At 43.9% G+C, this 20788-nt stretch overlaps 1 protein-coding gene across 1 annotated transcript in view; it reads left to right on the top strand.

The window, feature by feature from the left end:
* Positions 1-20788, top strand: part of NPC1L1 (NPC1 like intracellular cholesterol transporter 1) — a 176716-nt gene that overhangs the window by 32373 nt on the left and 123555 nt on the right. The window contains exon 2 of the mRNA XM_078665537.1: positions 18432-19975. Within this exon, the coding sequence (XP_078521663.1) occupies positions 18432-19975 (1544 nt within the window). The remainder of the gene's footprint in view (positions 1-18431; positions 19976-20788) is intronic.

Raw genomic sequence — 20788 nt, 5'->3', positions numbered from 1 at the left:
TAGGAAAGGTAGGAAGGGAGAGAGACAAGAGAGGCACACGGCAAAAAAGAAATGAGGGTGAAGTAAATAGTGTGTAGACTGAAAGGAAAGAGGGAGGGAGAGAAGGTCGCAAAAGAAAGACTGACAGTGAAACAGAGGAGGAAACTGAGGAGGCAGAGCGGGCACACAGAGAAGAAAGACCTATGGAAAAGGGCAGACTGCGATAGGAGGGAAGGGTAATTGAGAGCTTGAAAGCAAACGGTTAGTGAGAGACTGTGGAATGCAGGCAGAGGATACACAGGAAGGGAGGAGAATCCGGAAGAAAGAGTCGAGAGATGAGAGACGGGGAATGGGGCAGACGTGGGACGGGGAAGAAAGAAGCTAAAGGAGCTACTAATAAAATAAAACGAATGTGCTGTTTGTATGCTTTCTCCTGCTTTAACAGTTATAGTGTTTGCATGAAGTTTAAAAATGATATAGTTACGGGGTATTATGATGCTGTTTAAGCGTAGGTATAAAAAAAATACTAGTTAGAATTGTACCATGGACACATTTAAAAAATGAGTGCTGTTGCTAAAACGGAAGAAAGAGAAAGCGTTACGAAGATTTCAAAAGCCACACACGTAAACAAAGCCCTGCAGGCTAAAAAGTGAATGCCACAAAAACTTACTCAAAGGCATGTACTAATAACAAGCAGTGGCTGCGAAATCAAATAATACAAAAAAAACAAGCTCTCGGCATTGCTGTGGTGGGGGGGTGGGCGGGGGAGCGGCAGCCTTTGAAGTCTGATGCAGAGGCTCAGACAAATGGTGGTGTGTGAGCGGCTTTCTTTCAAGTCTGATGGGGGGGCGGGAGAGCAAATTGTCGAGCGCGCGCCCGTCACACATGCACTGGCCATAATCCGCATTCCATAGCTTTCTTGGTAGGATTTTCTGGTGCCCCTCGATATCTCTCGCCAGCAATGCGCAATCGCATTGGCAGGTGAGACCTAAAAATGACGGTCCTCCCAAATCTAAACATATTAGGTTAACCATCAGTTTGTTGGACAGAGGAATCCGCAAAGTTTGTGGCAGAGTCTCCTGTGTGCCAAACTCTAAATCATACCATCAGTCTTTAAACATGGAGTCCAGAGTTGAGGACAGTCAAAGGTTAATGCTTGCTCAATTTTTAAGATTATGAGGCTGTTAGCAACTTAGATTGCAGTTATCGAGTGGGCAATTATGCAATAGCACAGTCCAACTGACCATCACAGAATCCCTCTGTTGAACTTTTTTAAAGTAAAGTTTCACATTTCAACATTTACATTCCTGTGAACCAATAAGACATAAACAGTTTAGCATTATATCAGTTTGATCCAAAATAATAATAAAAAAGCAGTATTTCTGCAGGAACAGCATGACCAACTGTGTGAAAGACAAGCAAAGCTTTGTTTGTTTTAAGAGTAACAAAATGAAAGTTCTTGCCCTTTTTTGGAACAGAATGTTATCAAGTTAATCAATCAATCAATCAATCAATCAATCAATCAGGATTTGTAAAGCGCTGCTAATAACCCAGTGGGGTATCCAAGTGCTTGCCAGTTACGAAGGCTCATATGAACAGCCAGGTCTTCAGGGCCCTTAGCAATTCCGAAAGTGAGGTGATGGTCTGGAGTTGCGTGGGGAAGCTGTTCCTAGTGTTTGCTGCAATGTGCGAGAAGGATTGTCCTCCACTTCTACTTAGGTAGATGCAGGGAGTGTGGTCCAGTGACAGGCAGATGGAACGTAGTGTTCTTGCCGGTTGGTGGAAGTTCAGGCAGTGGTAAGGTTGACGTGTCATTGTTTGTGTAGAGCTTTGCGTCCGTGGGTCAGCATTTTGAATCAGCATCTCTTATGTTTGTTGAGCCAGTGGAGTTGTCTGAGGTGGAGTGTGATGTGGGTTTGTCGAGGAAGGTTGAGGATGAGGTTGGCTGCGGTGTTCTGTATGGTTTGAAGTCTCTGTAGGAAGTATGCAGCGATACCTACATAGAGAGCTTTGTCGTAGTCCAGTTGACCAGTTGACATTGCGTCTCGTGTGCAGTGGTAGCCATTTGAGGATCTAACGTAGCATGCACAGAGTGAGGAAGCAGACAGAAGAGACAGCGTTGATCTGTGATTTCATGGTAAGCTTGTTGTTACTGACGATTCCAAGGTTCCTGGCGTGGTCAGAGTGTGTGGGTGTGGGTCCTAGGTCTGATGACCACCAGGGGTCGTTCAATGAGTTGCTGATGTTACAGAAGATCAATACTTCCATCTTGTCCTTGTTCAGCTACAGGCAGTTGTTCTTCATCCAGTTGGTGATGCTTGTCATGCATCTGTGGAAATTGGTCCAGGTGGTGGTGTGGTGGTTGGTGAGTGAGAGAATGAGTTAGATATCGTCTGCGTAGGAAATTATGTTGAGACCGTGTGATTTGATTATGTTGGCCAGCGGGTCATGTATGCATTGAAGAGCATGAGGTTGAGGAATGAGCCCTGGGGGACACCGCAGGTGATATCCTTGGGTTCGGAGGTAAAGGTAGTAGGCAAATTCTTTGTGTTCTTCGGGTGAGGAAGGAGGTGATCCATCTGTGTGTATCCCCTTGGATGCCGATGTGGTGGAGTCTTCTGATCAGTGTGTGGTGGGATAGGGTGTCAAAGGCTGCTTAGAAGTCAAAGAGGATCAGAGCTGCTGTTTCTCCTCAGTCGAGGAGGGTTCCGATGTCGTCGGTGGCTGCAATCAGGGCGTTCTCAGTGCTTAGGTTGCTACGGAAGCTGGATTTGGAGGCGACGAGTAGCAGGTTCGGCTCCAGCTGTGTCATGAGTTGCTTGTTGATGGTCTTTTCCAGTATCTGGGCTGGGAAAGGGAGCAGGGAGATTTGCCAGTAGTTCTTGAGGTAGCTGGGGTAGGCGGAGGGTTGTTTGAGTAGTGGTGTGTTTTCTGCATGTTTCTAGGCATCGAGAAATGTTGTTGTGGTGATTGGGGTGTTGAGCAGGGTGGTGAGTTCTTGGCTAATCTTTTGGTTTCTGATATTGAAGATGTGGTGCGGCTATGGGTCTGTTGGTGCTCTAGAGTGGATGGATTTAATGGTGGAAGTGGTGTCCTGGGTAGAGAGGAGGTTCCAGGTGGTCAGTCTGCGGTTCTCGTCGGTTGCGGTGGTGGTGTATCTGTTGAGGAAGCTCGTAGGTGTAGGTTGGGGGACGAAGTTTCTGTACATTATTGCGATCTCTTCATGGAAGAAGTTGGCGAGGTTGTGCACAGTTAGTGTGAGGGTGTGATGTTTTTGCTGGCAAGTCAGGGAAATTGTTGTTTAGGGACAGCTTTTAGTCCTGTTCTGAAATGCACAGTAACAATATAAGCTAGAACAGAAAAACATAACATTATTTAATTGTTTACAAAACTGTTCCCACTAGATGACTGCTGTTGTCAAGCTTTCGATTTTTGTTTTGGTGAGAGGCCCAAAAATCTGAACAGGCAGGTTTGGTGGCAGCTTTCTTAGTGGCAGCAGTGAGAATGTGGAACTCTTTTCTCTTGCCTGAATGACATCTCTTCCAATTTGGAGAACTTCTAGACATTCCCCTATAGAGCTAGTAATTGTTTTTTTTTTTCTTTGTACTTTAGTGCCAAGAAGCATTACATATTGTGTTTTAGAAGAAACATACCATAGACCATTAGATGCTATGCTAACATTACTCAAATTCAAGCTTTGCAGCAAGCATAAAAATGAGGACTCTTTCATTCTTCCATAAAGGACAAAGATGTCCATTGTTACTGGTGGCCAGAGACAAAGGTTGGTGAAAATTTACCCAGTGATTCCGTTACCAGAGATATCACACCCAGGAATTCCTGGGGCCCTATTACACATATGGTGCACTTTTCCTCTTTGCGCCACAACGCACCTCAATAGATGCACCACGCGCAAACAGGGAAAGTGCGCCCTATTACATTGAGTGCGCTGCCCCCAGGGTGCCGCAAAGTCGTGCTGCCCTGGGGGCAGCACATTCAAGTACAAAACGGAGCGGATGTGAAAAAAGCTGCTATGTGTTGCACTGTGCAGGTGGCAACCCGCCTGTACTTGTAAGAGGGCAAAAAGATCCCCTTTTAGGTTGGTGCAGTGAATGACTGAACCCGCCTCTAAAGGGATGTCTGGGGGGTCCATAGAACCCACTTTGCCCACCTGCAGAGGACTGCCATCATGGAGCGGATTGACAGTGCACCTCCTGGCAGCTTCGTTGCCTCAGTGCTTGCATCTATATATGGCCCTGGTGCAAAGGGAAAGCGAATCCCTCATTTGCATGTGGCCACGCCCCCATGCAAATGAGGGAAACCCTCCGGTGATAGCGCTGGCTTTATATGTGTGCCAGCGCTATCTGTATTCCAGATTGGGCCACAAAAGTGTCCGCAGCCCTTTCTGCAGTACCAAAGTGCCACATAGGTGCGCAAAACTGGCGCACATGCCTGTTACGTCCCCGAGGCACTTTGCATAATACGCCCCCAGGTGTGGTAATTCCACATCACTTGCAATTCCCGATGGGGCAGTACCTCCTGATACAGCCCCACCAGGAGTTCTGGGCAATTCGTAATGAAGGCCTCTGTAGTACCTTTAACCCAGAAAGATTTAAGTACACACTTTAGAAACAACATTAAGTTAAAAAAAATCATGGATTTCCTCACATTGTTTTACTTTATTTATTTACTAGCAGCCCGTCCTGACGTTGTCCGGGTATGAAATAGAATGTGTGTAATTTGTGTATTTGGCAAGGTAAATTTATTTTAAAATCTCGCGGTAGACAACATTTTTTTTTCATTAGAATAGGGACGGAGAAGGCCCAGCTGCAGCCCTGGTTGATGTTAGCAAGCGTGTGTAATTGGTGTAGCGATCCGCCGCCTGCGCCCGGCTACAGCCCTGGTTGATGTTAGCAGGCGCGTGTAATGTCGTTGAATGAGAGAGTTATCAGCCGCGGGAGGCTGCAATAATTGTCCCCGCAGACACGCTCATTTGCGTGTTCCCCCGCTTGAGGCCCAGATGCAGGCCTGTTTGATGTTAGAAGGCGTGTGTTCCCCCGCTTGAGGCCCAGCTGCAGCCCTGGTTGATGTTATCAGGCGCGTGTAATTAGTGTACTGATCCGCCGCCTGAGCCCGGCTAGAGCCCTGGTTGATGGTAGCAGGCGCGTGTAATTTTGTTGAATGAGAGAGTTCAGTAACAGCACGCAGGAGTGGCTGCAGTAACGTTACTTACCAGGCCTCCAGGTGAACGTGTTTATCACGTCCCCAACACACGGCCACAGCAGACGATTAATGTACGACCCCCATGGCATGAAGGGCGGAACGTAGTACACGGCCCCAGCATTTCTCATGCCCCCAGCGTGCCCCTTGATGGGGCACAATTGCGTTCACATGGCATGAAGGCCGGATACACGCCCCCAGTGTTTCTCAGGCCCCCAGCGTGTCGCATCAACGGGCACCCCCAGCGTGCCCCTTGATGCTGCGCAGCAACGTAATTGGCGCTTGTATGTACGACTCACATGGCATGAAGGGCGGACACACGCCCCCAGCGTTTGTCACACCCCCAGCACAGGCCCACAGCCCACGATGTGATGGCCGTACCACACGCCCCCAGCGTTAGTCACGCCCAGAGCACAACGCAGACACGCCCACAAGGGACTACTTTGCTGGCACGGTTCTTTTACCTTTTAAATGTATAGAGGAGTTGGCCTAACGGCTAAGGCGCTCGACCTCGGACCTGGGGATCTGGGTTCAAGTCTTGGTAACGACGCCAAACATCCTGTGATTCTGGGCAAATCACTTAATCTCCCCGTGCCTACAAAAATGAATGTGTGTCCTCATGTAACGTAACTGGTGCTATGTAAAGTGCTCTGATACCTGATTCAGTTTGGGTCAAGTTCGCGCTATATTAAACTCAGCAAAAAAAAAATATATATATGGTGGCCGTCTGCATAGCCTATGTCCTTCTGCTGCAACTGCCCTTTCCAACGCTGTATTGGGTGTTGTGATTGGTGCTGTGGTTACTGAAATTACCCGCCTCAAAGGTTTGGGCTCTTTCTTTATAATATTAGTATGGATAAAGGTTTTTTTTAGCTTTTGATCAAGCTTCTTGTTTCTTTGTGTCCCCATTGCAATTTTCTTGTCATTCCTAATGACATGGAACTGTTAGATGTGTACAAATAAGTTACAAAATGGTTCTTATACTTTTGGCAACACTTGAGAGAAGATTTGCCACCATAATGTGCACAATGGCCGCTTTATCTTCTAGAGGCAGGACTATTCAACAAAGCATAGAGAGAGGCACAATATATAGAGTGACCCAAAAAAAAACTTCCATGATGGAAGAAAAGCAGTTGCTGAAAATCGAACAGAACTTTTAAGAAAAAAACAGTACTTTTATCTATTCCTTTTCAAACTCTATTAATGGCATGATCTTAGATGTGTGAAATCTGGGCAAACAGGTCTGGGACTTTAGCATTACTTTTTAGTAAGATTGGCTCCTCATTGTTCGATTTTACAGAACACATTCCTAGATTACGACACATGCGCTTGTGCTTATATGGGTTCACAACATTATACAGCGTCTTATATTAAGTCTACAACAGTAACATGCAATGACAGTGTTCCCTCTGGATGAAAAACACTTCCCCATGAGTGTACTGCCAATATACGTTTTTATCTTTTTTTCCAATTAAGTGGGCAGGAGCATCAAAATTCCTCTGTTGTCTCACTAAGCGATATGGAGCAACACTGTGACACCATATGTAACGTAACTGGTGCTCATGTAAAGCGCTCTGATACGTCCAGGTCTAGTTAGTGTTATATAAAACTAGGCCTGGGCGGTGAACTTCACTCCGTTTGCGGAGTTTGCTGAGGTTTCTGCACTCCGCACTCCACGGAGTGCAGAAAACTCCGCTTCACGATGTGCAGCAGAGTTTTTTTCCGCTCGTGATTTTGAACGGTAAGTTCGGGAGCGCGAACAGTGAGTTCGCGAGCGTGAGCTGCAACTAGGGAAGAATTTCTACCTGAGCGGCAGGAATACCAGCATAAACTGCACTTCACACTGCACTTTGCCACTCGCGGAACTTGGCAGAGTTTTTTTGTAACTGCACAGAGTTCCACGTAGCAAAACTCAGCGAACTATGCCAAGGCGTTAAAAAAAATAAAAAATGTATACAGATAAGGCTATAGAGTTTGAATAGGTATAAATGGGACCACTTAGAAGAACACCAGCAGCAGAAAGAAGAAAATAATTCTCTCAGGGACATGTCTGAATCATCCCAGACCGAGTCACACTTTGCTGAACCTGAGGCTTGATTACATTTGATGCTTTGAGAAGTATTACCATTCGAAGGAAACAAATTGAGTACAGACATCGAGGTCTCCCTCCCTGATAGCAGCCTTCTTTTCATCCTTATTCTCGCCTATAAACTCCCAACAGCCCCAATTGGACGATCTCTATTAAAGTGACAGTGATGCTCTTATGAGCTGCTTAAACTAAAAAAAAATCAATGCCTCTAAGCCAAATACACGTACAATATGTCTGGTACAGGCAAGAAGTGACATTTCTGTTCACACATGAAACTCCTGCTCCAGCGCCCTCTATATGACTCTCTGTTTGTAACTCTTTATCTACTAGCACAAACTACAAGGGTATTGGACCAGCCTCATTCATCGGTGTGCATTCCGGGTGCTATCCTTTGCAACAGTGAACAGAGGAGGATAATACCAAGCTGTAACAAAGAGGAGACACCTCAAAGAAGCAACCAAGATGGCAACACTGGATAGTCATTCCAGAAGCATGGCCTTCTCATCATTTAAGAATGAATTCTACCATCATTACCAATATAACAAATAAAAACATACATACCCATCAAATATCTAGTGGTATTCATACAGCTAACCATTCGTCTCATTGGACCTATTTTTACCCAGTTTCATTGTTATACTGGCTTACACTCACTAAAATAGCTGACAGACACTCACTGGAATTACCCAGTATAACTATGTTCACTCACCAACTGACCATACAATCATAAACTACCCAGACATTTCTGGTCCACTTTCTCCATCCAAGACCTGTACTGGACCGTAAGTCATCCACTATGTCCAGTCTTGGGTAAATGAACATAACGATTAAGAAAGTCTCGGTTCACCTTAACTTTTTTCTCTGTAATCTCAGAGTATCGTTGCCCTGTTTAATTTTTATGTGCCAATATTTTGGCTGTGAAGTATATTGTATATATATATTTTCATTTTCATAAATCTTTCTCTTTACATGTTTATAGATGTTATGTGAATCTGTACTAGGGAGGAGAAATCTATGCATTAGTCCTAAAGGAAGTGGTTTTTATAAACTGTTTACACCAAAACACGTCAACAGAAGTTAATGGCACGATCTACGGCGCAACGGCGGTTGTTGATGATCTTATGTTTTAATATCTACCAAGGGGAGTTTTGGGGTATTTGGTAGATCCAGCCAACAGCAGGAGCATCTTGCGAAGCAGACCCACATCAACTGAAGTGGAATGCTGGCGGAGCTTTGAACAACAGACTCTGGACATGGAGCACGATACATGGCACACTGGAGAGCTGTGTCATTCTGCCTGTATTTGTAGGCTGCATAGTGTTTTTACCTCAGATTGCTTAGGAGATTGCATATTTTTGTCATTCGTCTAACAAAACTCATGGTTCTGCAGGTCAGAAATACGTCCAAAGTTAAGTCCTTTCAAAGCAGACTGTGGAGAGATTTTGCCTGGTGGCAGCTAGATGAAAGGTCTGTGAGTATAAGTCTTTTCATATTGAACTCTGCTGAGAGAGGCACATTAGATTTCCCTGGTAAAGGCCGCTAAGTCCTTCATAACTGGGTCGATCGCTTTCACTTGGAAGTGTGTGGTGGTTTGAACGTGTGCTTTAACTAAAGCTTGTGCTACAAGCCATAGATATGTTTTACTGGGGCATGGCGACGGTAAGGTCACGTGGGGTCGTGTTCGTGCTGAGTTTTCGAGCTCAGGTCTTTTGTTCCTGGTGGCTTGGGTCGGTCAGTAGCTGTAAACTAAAAATAAAAGGGCACCACACAAGAATGCGGGTGGCCTCTTAACAACATCAAAATTGGTTCCAAATAATTGAAAGGCTCAACCTTAATACATCCGTGTACGAAGCCTCTCCCTGGACCCACAACAAACATTCAAGATGGCGTCCGCCCAGATTGGGCCCGTAAGCAGTTGAAATGCCTAACAATATGGTGGCATTGCAGAACAGTGAGCAGGCCAGAGTATCTGCGATTAAATCACTGAGGGTACTACAGGGAATAGAGCAGCTGTCAAAGGTGCATCTTTATTTGAAGGTCCTTTCCAGAGCACAACAGCAAAAGAACCCAGAGAAGCGCTTCTAGGGCCACAACGAAGAAAAGATCAACAAGAGCTGGTGTGTTTATTTTTGAGTCTCGGCTGTTCTCTGGAGGCCAGCCATGTGTCTGACTTGAGGGAGTGCAGAAAATGAGAATTGGAGACTAATTCCTCCGTAGTTGTGTACACTCGATGACTGTGATTGCATGAGGCAAGGATATAGGGCTGAGGTTACTAACTAACATGGTAAAAATCTCATATTGCAGGGAATAATATGAATGGAGGTGTTGGTGAGGTACAATCTATTGTCGTAGGGTAGTACCAATGAGGAGCCTCCAACCTCACCGTAGTGCCTTTCTCCTCTCCGGTCTTGATGTTTGGTGCATAACACATTTTCTAGACTAATACATTTGTTGATCCCCTGATACAGCACCTCAACACATACACTGGTGCTGGGAGTGAAATGCACCCCTCCCCCAAACCTCAGAGGCAGTCAGAGATTTGAGGCAGCCAACTCCAAAATAGCGCCTCATAGGTGAGTCCCAAGTAGAAACAACCAGGTGCGTGCTACGGTATGAAAATAACATACACATGCCTTAAATCACAGAAATATATGAATATTAAAGAACTACAAGGGTCTCACCAACAGTCACTTAAAAACTATTCCAAGGGGGCCTCTTTGGTCATGACAGATCTCATACCACTCAGCTTCAGAAAGACAATATGGTAGCCCGGGCAGCCCAGACGGACATTTATTTGCTCATTTAGACAATGAAACATGAAAGGACTGCCCTGGAATAGGACCTCACCAAACCGGTGTCAGAGCTGGACCGTACCCTTGAAAAACTGGTCACAGAATGGAACAACTTGAGGAGGCAGCAGCGGAGAGGGCTAACCTTAGAGACAAAGTGGAAATAGGGTTTCAGGTACTGGAAAAACACCACCTGTCAATACTTGATAAAATTGAGGATGTGGATCCAGCCATAACAATGCATGTATTAGGGGAATCCAGATCTTGAAACTTATGGAAGGGGTCTCTTTAATTCCATGTTGGAGAAACCAGAGTACCATTGTATCGAGCTTGACTGAACACATCAGTATTAAAAGCTTTTCAAATAAAGAACAAACTCGCCCCGGGCACGCTGACTTGTATCTATTATTGCAATAAAAAAGAACACATTTTGAAAATGGCAAGGAAAACAGACATTACAGTATACAAAGCCTCTCCGATTTCTTTTTTCAAGACACATCTGCTCTGATGCTGGTACAACGCAAGTCTCTCGGGATGGCCACGGAAAATCACCAAAGCAAAAAGATCTTTCGCAGGTGGGGTTCTCATTTAGGTTGATGTTCAATCTCAACGGTAGAGTCACAACTAAAATACCCAGGGAGGATCAGTCTGAATGGTTGAGTCACAACTAAAATGCCCAGGGAGAAAGCACCAAAGATCTTGAACTTGGAAATGGAGGAAAGGAACCCAGACGAGACGTCAATGTGGAGTCAACCAGAATGGCAGAAACAACAACCAAGAAAAGCCAGGAGAACACAAAATAGTGTGAAACGGAAGGCCTCCCAGACTAGCGACGTTGACCAAGACTCTTCATGGTGGGCTTGTTCTAGTGAAAGATAATAACTTTGTGAATTTTATTACAATGCAATCTGGATTGTGGAATAGACAATAGCTGAATTTGTTGCTACAAATCTTGAATACTTTTTCGGATGGTAGATGTAAAATTTGAAAGGGGTGTTAAAAGTGTGTTACCTCTACTGAATTTTCTTCAATGGTATACACTAGGTGGCTAAAACTGAAGTATTTCAGGAAGGGGGATGGCCCTACTATTTTTTCTATGGATTCTATTTGCTTTCTTTTTTCTGATTCTCTCTTCTCTCATTTTCTTTTGCCTTTTTTCTCTCTTATTTTGTTAGTGTGCACTGGATTTTCTTCCTGGGTTGTGTTTTTGCTTAGCCTCGCTCTAAGAATCCATAGCTTGGCCCCAATTTATTGGGGGCCCGCCCTTTTGTTTCTAACATTTTGAAGAAAAAGTATTAATAGCTAAATTTGTTGTTTGAGTGCAATTTGTTGCAGTACCCAATGTTAATTTGCTTGTCTGTGTTACTGAATTTACATCATGACGGGCAATAAATTAGAGGAGCAACATAGTGTAAGGTGCAGAGATTGATGGACCCAGGGGAGAACCCGTTTATTGGGGGAAACAACAATCTTGAAAGGAGGGGTTGTCAACAAGTGATGCTAACTTTTTAGTCTAACACATAAGAAATTAACTCTGTGACCTCTCCCCATACGCTCCCTGCTCCAAGATAACATTTCTATCACTCAATATCCAGAGACTGATTTTCCCTGGTTAAGCCAGGTGTTTTTATTATTGCCCTCTAATGCTAAACATCTCTGCTCTCTTTTTTGTCCTGCATAAGTCCACTCTACCTCAAGGTCCAAGGTCAAGGGTGTGGCTATACTACTTTGAGCTAGTGTCCCGCATAGCTTACATCCCACTCACATGAATAACAAAGGTAGGGTAGTGAGTTGGACAGGAACGTCATATGGTCAGGCATCACCTGCATATATGGCCCTAATGACAATAGGAAAAGTTTTTAATCACCAATTTTTTCTGTAAATCGCTGCTTGCATTGCTTGCCCATCCCTCTTTTCTGATAGCCAAAATCAGAGTTCTGAACGTTATAGATTTATTGCGCTCAACCCACGTATCCGAGAGTGATTATTTCTTTCACTCCTATGTACACAAGTTCAGTTCGGGAATAGATTACTTCTCCTTATCAAACACTCTCAGATTTGGTGGTGTCATCTGAAATAAGTGCAAAGGTTCTTTCGGATCTTGCACTGGTAATGCTGACCATGCAAGCACCCTCTGAGAATTTGATCCCTCTGTGTACGTGGAGACTCAATGAAATAGCACCGGAGGGACCCGCATCTTGGTCAACATTGGAGAAGCTTTGGGAAATTATTCATAAGAAAACGAGATGGAGGCATTGCTTGATCCGTAATCTGGGGCCTGGCTACCGACATGATGAGAGGTGAAGTGATCAAACACACCATGACTTTCTTGAGCATGGCCAGAGCAAAAAGGTTAGAGCCAGAAACTGATAAAACTTGGCTAGAGAAAGAACACAAGCAGACAGGGTTGAGGTATATATAAAGAGATCTTTGTAATTTGATGTTCTCCTGATTAAGGATTCAGCCCAAAGTTGTTAGATATTAAGCAGCTATAATATGAGAAAGGAAATAAAGTGGACAGGTTGTTAGCGTATAAACTACTACAGAAGTCGACTAGAAAGTATATTCAAGCAGTGAACACTTCGGATGAAGCACATAAGACATTGGATGGAGACATCTTCATCACTTTTACACGGTTGATACAATAACCATAAATCCCCTAGCCCTGATGAGCTTCCCAATACCTTTTAGAAAATGTTTTTTTGAGCTACTGGTTACCCCATCTAAATTATTTGCTTAGGTCGGGTTACACCCAACTGTGATAGAGGCGACTCTTACCTTTATACTAAAACCTGAAAATGTACTTACCAGTTACGGGTCATTTACACCCATTGCCTGATTAAATAGTGATTTAAAAATCTTTACTAGAATGCTCACTAATAGGATGTTTGGCCACAACTGGTATTGCCCTATGAAGCAGGCTATATCTATGATAGACTGTTGTGGGTTATATAAGTCTTGCCTTAAACGTGATCGATAAGGTGTCTAGGAAACCAGCACTAGTCGATTTCTAGCTAGATTCGGTGAAGGTTTTTGATTGGTTGAACTGAGGGTCCATACAAAAGACTCTAGCCTAATTTACAAAAACATTACACTGCGCCACAAGACATTTTGCTGCACCGGGCGGCGTCATTTTAAAACCTCTGAGATGCGTCGTATTAACAATGCACCCCTGTGCTTTTCCCTGCACTGGCACACAATTGGCTGCCTTGCACCTGCACAGGCACCCTTGTGTCATGTTGCAACGGTGCCAGCGTTGCAGGGATGATTGTTTCTGAGCAGGAAGTGACACTTTCCTGCACAAAAACAATAATTGATGGCATTTTCCTCTTTCTATGCATGCTGCAGAATGCAGCAAGCATAGAAAGGGGGAAAAAAGAGGGGAAATGAAAGTATTTCTCTTTGTTGTGCCACTCCTACACCTCCCCTGGAGAGGTGTAGGATTCTGACACCTGCCCAGCTTTACAACATTTTATAAATCGGGAAATGCGTCATGTTCTTTGGACGTTGTGTAGGAACACCCACAGCAGGACCCATGGAACGCCCCTTCCACACAGAGTAATGCATGAAAGAGGCCAATATTCCCAAGGCCATGAAAAGTCATGCAGAGTGCATTTACGTGGTCTTGTAAATATGGGGAGGCACACTGCACCACAGGAGCATCAAACAAAGTGACGCACCGGCGGCGCAAAGGCCTTGTAAATGAGCACCTCTATCCAACACGGGCATGGCCCCTGACTTCCACACAATGGTCTGGACAAACATTAGAAAACTATCAGACGTATTTTTGTATGGTTCTAGCTGTCAGAAGGCATACCCCTATCCAGGTGAACAAGATAAGAGTGTCCATGTAGCTAACTATATTTGGGTTGAAAAAGTTACCTCTATTTTAAAAAGTGAATCCAAACCTTGAAATCACAGGACCAATAGTGATAAGGAAATATATTAAAATGGCACAATTCACTCATGATGTGCTGTGCTTTTGACTAACCCCTTTGTTTACCAGCTGACAGGGGCGGCTACCTCTGTACGGGAGTGGTGAGGCAGGGAAGCCATAAATTTACCTTCTTGACCGCCGCCGAACATCTCTCCTCCGTCCTCGCTCTCTGTCACCAGAAGCACCCAGGCTGCTGGACTCTCCCAGCCAATCGTTTGGTTTGGATTGGTCTGAGTGGCCTGTTTGGTCACTCAGGCAGCACCTGGAAGGCTGAGCATGTGCAACACAGCTCAGTGGAGAACATGCCAAGTGCGCATGTTTAGCTGGCCCTGGAGGGTCGGCCAAGCCATCATGCGTATTTAAGGAGGAAGTGCAAACTACTCCTGCTCCCCCGGATGGCGGTGAGCCCAGCCCCACCCCACCCAACCTGGCTGGAGTCCCACAAAGAAATATAAAATGATAATAACTTCTTGTTATTAACATTCTAATTTTATTTTGCACTGCTTAACAAGCTGTGGGGCGGCACTCCACTGCCTTAGCGGCAGAGCTGCCACTGCCTTCTGAGACTTCTGGAGGAATTGGAGAGATTCGAGGAGGCCCCGTGATTCAAAATGTACAATAGGAAGTCTGTGGCGATGGGTGTGGGGCAACACAAGGATGGGAGCAAACAGATATACTATATAGATTACCAATACCACTGCATGTAAATCAGATGTTTGTGGTTGTTGGAATAATGGTCACGGTAGGTGGAGCAGAGGTGGATTGAGATCTGGGTGAGGGCTTTAAGCTCTTTGTTGTACCTCACTGTGCCAGCTCAATTAACCATGTTGATAAAGGCTGATGCTGGTAGATGTCAATTCAAAAAGTTAAATAAAGTATTTAAAAAAAGATATGCCTTTGCTGTGTGGATAGTGGCCCTTGCAAGACAATGTTAATAGTTGCACAACAAGGACGTCACCCTGCGTGTTGCCTTAGTCTTGGTGGCTGTATCACTGTCCAGGCAGCTCCATCCATTCCAGCCTTGTAGCCTGTATGGGAAGTTCTAGGGATGTATGTCTGTTTTCTGCCATGCTGAGACACAAGTGTGACCAGAAAAAGCGTGGTCACCTTGGCATCTCTCCCCCCACACATGCTTCCCCTGAGACTTTTCTCTCTTTCTCACTCTCTGTCTCTCCTTCTGTCTGTCTGTACCTCTATCTCCATCTCTCCATCCATTCTGTTGTTTAAAAATCACACAAAAAACACAGATGGTCTGGACTGCATGAAGCTGAAGATCTAATGTGTGAGCTATTTCCTCGGAAAACGAAAAAAACAGCCAGTGCAAGCATGATGCCTGAGTCTAGTCCAAGTGATGGCTGGCGGGCTTCGTCGTACAATGTAGGACTCTGGCACATCTTTCTGAACAGTCAACACATTTGTTTAACCTTATCAGCTTGAAAGACCTCTATCAGTCCTCTTTGCTATCAGGATGCTTCACTGTTTGTTTCATAAGGACATGTGTAGTTGCAGCTGATAATGATTCTAAACAATCCATATTATCTTCTCTGAATCTGCCAAGGGCATGAGCTTGTGAAAGTTCTTATTACCCAATCACACACATTACTTTAGATACTCATTCTCTTAAATGATTAGATTACTACTGTCCCTAGAACTGGGGTCAGTCTTCTCAAAGGATCAGCGACTAACTTGAAAATGAAAAATTATTTTCAGGTTGATAACGTATATATAGGCATAAAAAAGCGAATTGTAAAATTAAAATTGTAAAATGTTGTGTAAAGGTGAAGGAATTTGAAATTGGAGGCTAAAATTAAGTTGGAATCATTAGCTTGATTTGTGGGAGCAGAGCAATTACAGCACATAGATTCTAGTATGGAAGACTTGTGGCCTCCACAGAAGCACTGGTGTGAGCAGACAAAAAGAGAGCATGGATTAGGAACAAACAGACAAAGTCATATGCAACTATCTAGACATCTAGAATTGTAGATTTACAGTTTGTGTATTAAAATAAAATATTTCATAATTTGTGTATTTGTTTGATGTATTATTCTTTCTGTTGTTGTGTGTATTGTTTTGAGGTAATTGCTTAGACCAGGGTTCATGGCTTTTAGTACAGATTCAGTGGGGGTCCACAGAAGTCAGACGTTGAAGAACCGCTGCCCTAGAGTTTCTGCCAGCGCTCATTGGGTATCATACATTTCACCAACTAAGAGTACATGTCAGTTAATTCTTAAGGCTATCAATTTCAGCGTTCTTCTTATAAAGAGGCACTCAAATCCTAGACTTCAGTCGTGTATTTGATATTTTATTATATATCCATCAAGATATACTCACATGGTGTCATAATTCAACATTCGTTTTTTTTATTATTAAATGTGTTTATTATGTCTGGTCAACTTCCACCGATTAGCATAATTCAACATTAGTTATTGAAGGTAACTTTATTATAGCTGACATGTGTTTTACTGCTGGTAAGTGGGTTCTTGAGCTTTCTCAAGGTGTTAATTGAGATCCTCAATTTATTTTGCTATATTCAAAATTAAGTCACCTTCAATGTAGGTTAAAGTTCACATAGGTTCTCCAGAGTCTCAGTGGCCGATCTTAGCAACATTTCTTAAGCAGGAATGGTGAAGAGGCAAAGTCAGAAAAAAGGCAGAAAACATTTCACGAAGGTGGTCTTATCCATTGCTAAACCTGTTTTAAAAATAACCTGTGGGACAGCCCCTCCCTCTCCTAATAAAAAAAGCGTAGTTTATTGTTAATCACTGCAAGAGGCACAAATACTTACATTTAGTAATTGTGGCTCCATTTATTACCATGCATAGCTTGGTAACATTTATGTGGGCTTCATAAAGAGACTGCTACCTATGGGTTTACAGTCTCCTGAGACAAATCACTTTTAGCGAGACATTAATTTTCAGTCATAGTCTTTGCCATTTATTTAGACGGTTGCTGGCAAAAGATTTGCTAGTACAAGTAGGGAACAGAGGTTAGCTTCTGTCTCCTTACACAGTGCAAAGAAATTACGCTATTTATCATATGTTTTTTTCATCAGCGCATACTTCTTTGTAAGTGAAACAATTTACTTACAGTGCAATTCATTTCTCTAGGCACAACCTGCCTGAAAATCCCAGCAGTTTTTATGGTAAGAACTACAGGCCTCATAAGGATTTTGGGCGGAACACCACCGACAGGCCATCGGTCCAACTGCCGCATTTTGATGCATGGGGTCGGACCGCAGAGGTGGACCGTAGAGGTCGGGAGGAAAGACTGCCACCTCTGACAGTATCCAAGTTTCCATTGGGGCATCAGTCAGAATCCTATCCCTCAATGGAGGCAGTACCTGCGCAGGCACCACCGTAGGGATTAGGATGTCCCTTTCCGACTGCCATTTAATGGCGTTTCCACTGCCATGAGAACGCAGGTGGAAATTAACTTTGGGGGATACAAGCAGCACCCCCCTGGGCCACTGCTAAGCGGCCCTGGGGGCACATGAAGTGCCCCCTACACATCCATGCACTGTGTGCCTAGCACACACTGCATGGATATGCACAAAGTGCTTTTTTAAACTGTGGCTTGTGCAGCAGCCCTTTTCCTGGTCTGCAGCAAAAGCAGCAGTAGAAAAAAACGCTTTCCGACCACCGTGCTGGCGGTCTCATCATAATACGGTGGGTGGGTCTCCTGCTCGATGCGATGGCGGTCTGACCAACTGCCATCATAATTAGGGCGCACATTCTGACACAACAAGGTTTCTCTGGTGCTTTTCTGGTCCACAGGTTACAATCTCCAGTGGGGCAACATATCTCTGAAGCTATTGTTTGTGGATCGATTTGTACAGTTGTCAAATATTTACCATATGCCATTTATCTAGTTGATCATGGGTGCATCTGCCATATTAGCCTGCTTCGCACACTCAAAAGGGCCATTACATTCAGCAATGCTGTCTTTAGAAAACCCTTCCAATCATGTGCCTTTCTCAAGAAGAGAATGCTAGAATTACAAATCTTCATGGCAAAATATTTAATCATGGATGGTAAAATGGATAACAATGTTGCATAGGAAACAGTCTGCATGGCTCAGGCAATGGGTATCCAACCACCCAGCTCATTGAAAAAACTGCAAAGTCTGTTGGCACACTAATCCATACACGTTGTATACTTGACCAGACCGTAAGCTGGACCAAACTAATTTCACTTAAACATTAAGCACCACAGACCTTTACTAAAGTAGACGCTTATCACAACCCTACTAACCATACATAACCAAACAACCACAAAAGCTGGTTGAAGGGAATCCCAGAAACGTAAGAATGGGACACCTATATTAAAAGAACTTTGATGCCATACTAATCAGGTGCTACACAAAATGTTGATAAGGAAGCATATAAAACATAACATAACATTATCTTATCTCTTTGAAACAGGGGACAAACGCTACCAAAATCCACCAAGAAGGCTTCTGCTCCATCTATGATGAATGTGGAAGAAACCCAGAGATCTCAAACAGTCTGATTATCCCCATCGTACCATGCGTCTCCAACACCCCTGCAAGAAGGATCGAGGGGTTCCACCTGAACAAGTTGATGGCCGTCTGCCCCATGCTCTATGTCAACGACAATGACACGCGTGTTTGCTGTTCATACAAGCAACTGGAGAGCATTGAGAGGAGCTTTGCACTTTCCAAGGTCATCCTAAGCAGATGCCCATCCTGTGCTGAGAACTTTGCCAACATTTATTGCCAGAATACCTGCAGTCCAAACCAGAGCCTTTTCATTAATGTCACTAGGACTTTCCAAAGCAACAGTACAGGCACACCTACCGAAGCAGCTCTGAGTTACGAGTGCTATTACAAGAAGGCCTTTGCTGAGGAATCTTTTAACTCCTGTAAAAATGTGCGGATGCCAGCTACCGGTGGGTATGCCATTGCAGCCATGTGTGGAAAGTATGGTTCAGAATTCTGCAACAGCCAAAGATGGCTTGATTTTCAAGGAGACACGAGCAATGGGCTGGCCCCACTGGATATTGACTTTAAATTGATAGAAGGCAACACTCCTACTGATGGAGGTATTATTCCACATTACAGTAAGGTTTGGAAGTGCAATGAGAGTGCCAGCATTGACGGAAATCCGTGTTCATGCCAGGACTGTATAGAGACCTGTCCAAAAATTTCACCTCCTCCTGACGAAGCCAAGCCTTTTACAATTGGCACCAAGGACGGGGTCCTTGTGATTTGCCTAATTGTGTTCTTTTTGCTGACAGTCATCTTTCTGGGGTTTCTGTTTGGAAGATGCATCTACAGGTGCAAACAAGCGAAAGAGGAAAAAACTAAATTGCCTCAGGTCAGGAAAGAGGACATTACATGTTCTGAAAAGCTGAGCATGAGCACTGATAAGTTTTTGGGCGAGATGTTCAGGAAATGGGGGACGTTGGTTGCTTCCCACCCAAAGACTGTTATCGTTATATCTTGTGTTTTTGTGGTCGCCCTTTCGTTTGGGCTGATTTTCATAGAGTTGACCACAGACCCCGTGGAGCTTTGGTCAGCACCAAACAGTAGAGCTCGACTTGAGAAAGACTTCCATGATGCCAACTTTGGGCCCTTCTTTCGAACAAACCAGCTCATCATCACAGTGGCCAACCAGTCCACTCACCAGTACAATTCCCTCTTCTTTGGCCAGCAGAACTTTAGCAGCATCTTGTCTAAGGACATCTTGCTGGAGCTGCTAGACCTGCAGACAAGACTTCAGAAAATTACGGTCTGGTCCAGCAAACACAATAAGAGTATAGCGCTGAAAGATGTCTGCTATGCCCCCCTGAACCCTACTAACCCTAGCAGTACAGACTGCTGTGTGAACAGCCTCATGCAATATTTCCAGAACAACAAGACTAGGTTTGACCTTGTTGTGCAACAGACAATATCAGGTCAGACGGGCACCGTGGACTGGAGGGACCATTTCCTGTACTGCGTCAAGTGAGTAATGTTCCATTTTGTATTAAATATAAATTTAGTGAACTTAAAATAAATATCAAGAAATACAATAAATTATAGACCAAAATGTAGGTAAATTGTTTGGCAACAATGGTATAACTTTTCGAGTTCAAGAATAAGTTGTCAAATCTGAGGTGTGCCATCCTGTGGCGTTGATTACAAGAATCAAATTTAAATTTGGGAACCTAATCCTCTGGTGTTTAGAACAAGATAGAGAGATAATACCCTTTCTACGTTTTGACTATTACACTTTGAATTTGGTATTATGTTAAGCTACCTTTTTTGCATAGCTCACTTTTGACACTGACCTGAACATATAGGGCTCTATGGACTTTCCTGAAAATGCTTTCTAAGGGGATGTTATCTTTTTTGAAGACAGAATTGTTGTTGATCATTAAACAAAAAAACAGAACACTGCCACAGTAAAGGACCCACTGATTCACATAAATCATTACAGCAAGTAAGTAAGTAATAGTTTATTGTTTGGTTAATTAAAACCTTTACAATTTCCACATAAAAAAGATATAGCAGCAAAATTCATAGTTTAAGACAGAATTAAAAATAACGTATCATAAAACCTCAGTACAGAGCATTAACCCTTTGTGAGTTTGTCTCTACCCCACCCATGTGCTGTTTGTAATTCAAAATTGATCCCACCATACATACCATGTTTTGTGATACTAATATAGATAGCCACACACTTTGTAGGAATTTTTTCCAATGGCGGTGCAAATATCCATATCCTGGAATAATTATCCAATTGTGTGGGGTTAAGCACCCATCTCATGGCCGCCA

This window comes from Lissotriton helveticus, chromosome 11 (genome assembly GCF_964261635.1).
Source record: "Lissotriton helveticus chromosome 11, aLisHel1.1, whole genome shotgun sequence".
NCBI lineage: Eukaryota > Metazoa > Chordata > Amphibia > Caudata > Salamandridae > Lissotriton > Lissotriton helveticus.
Note: the sequence above shows the minus strand (reverse complement) of the source record. Positions and strands in the feature narration are given on the sequence as shown.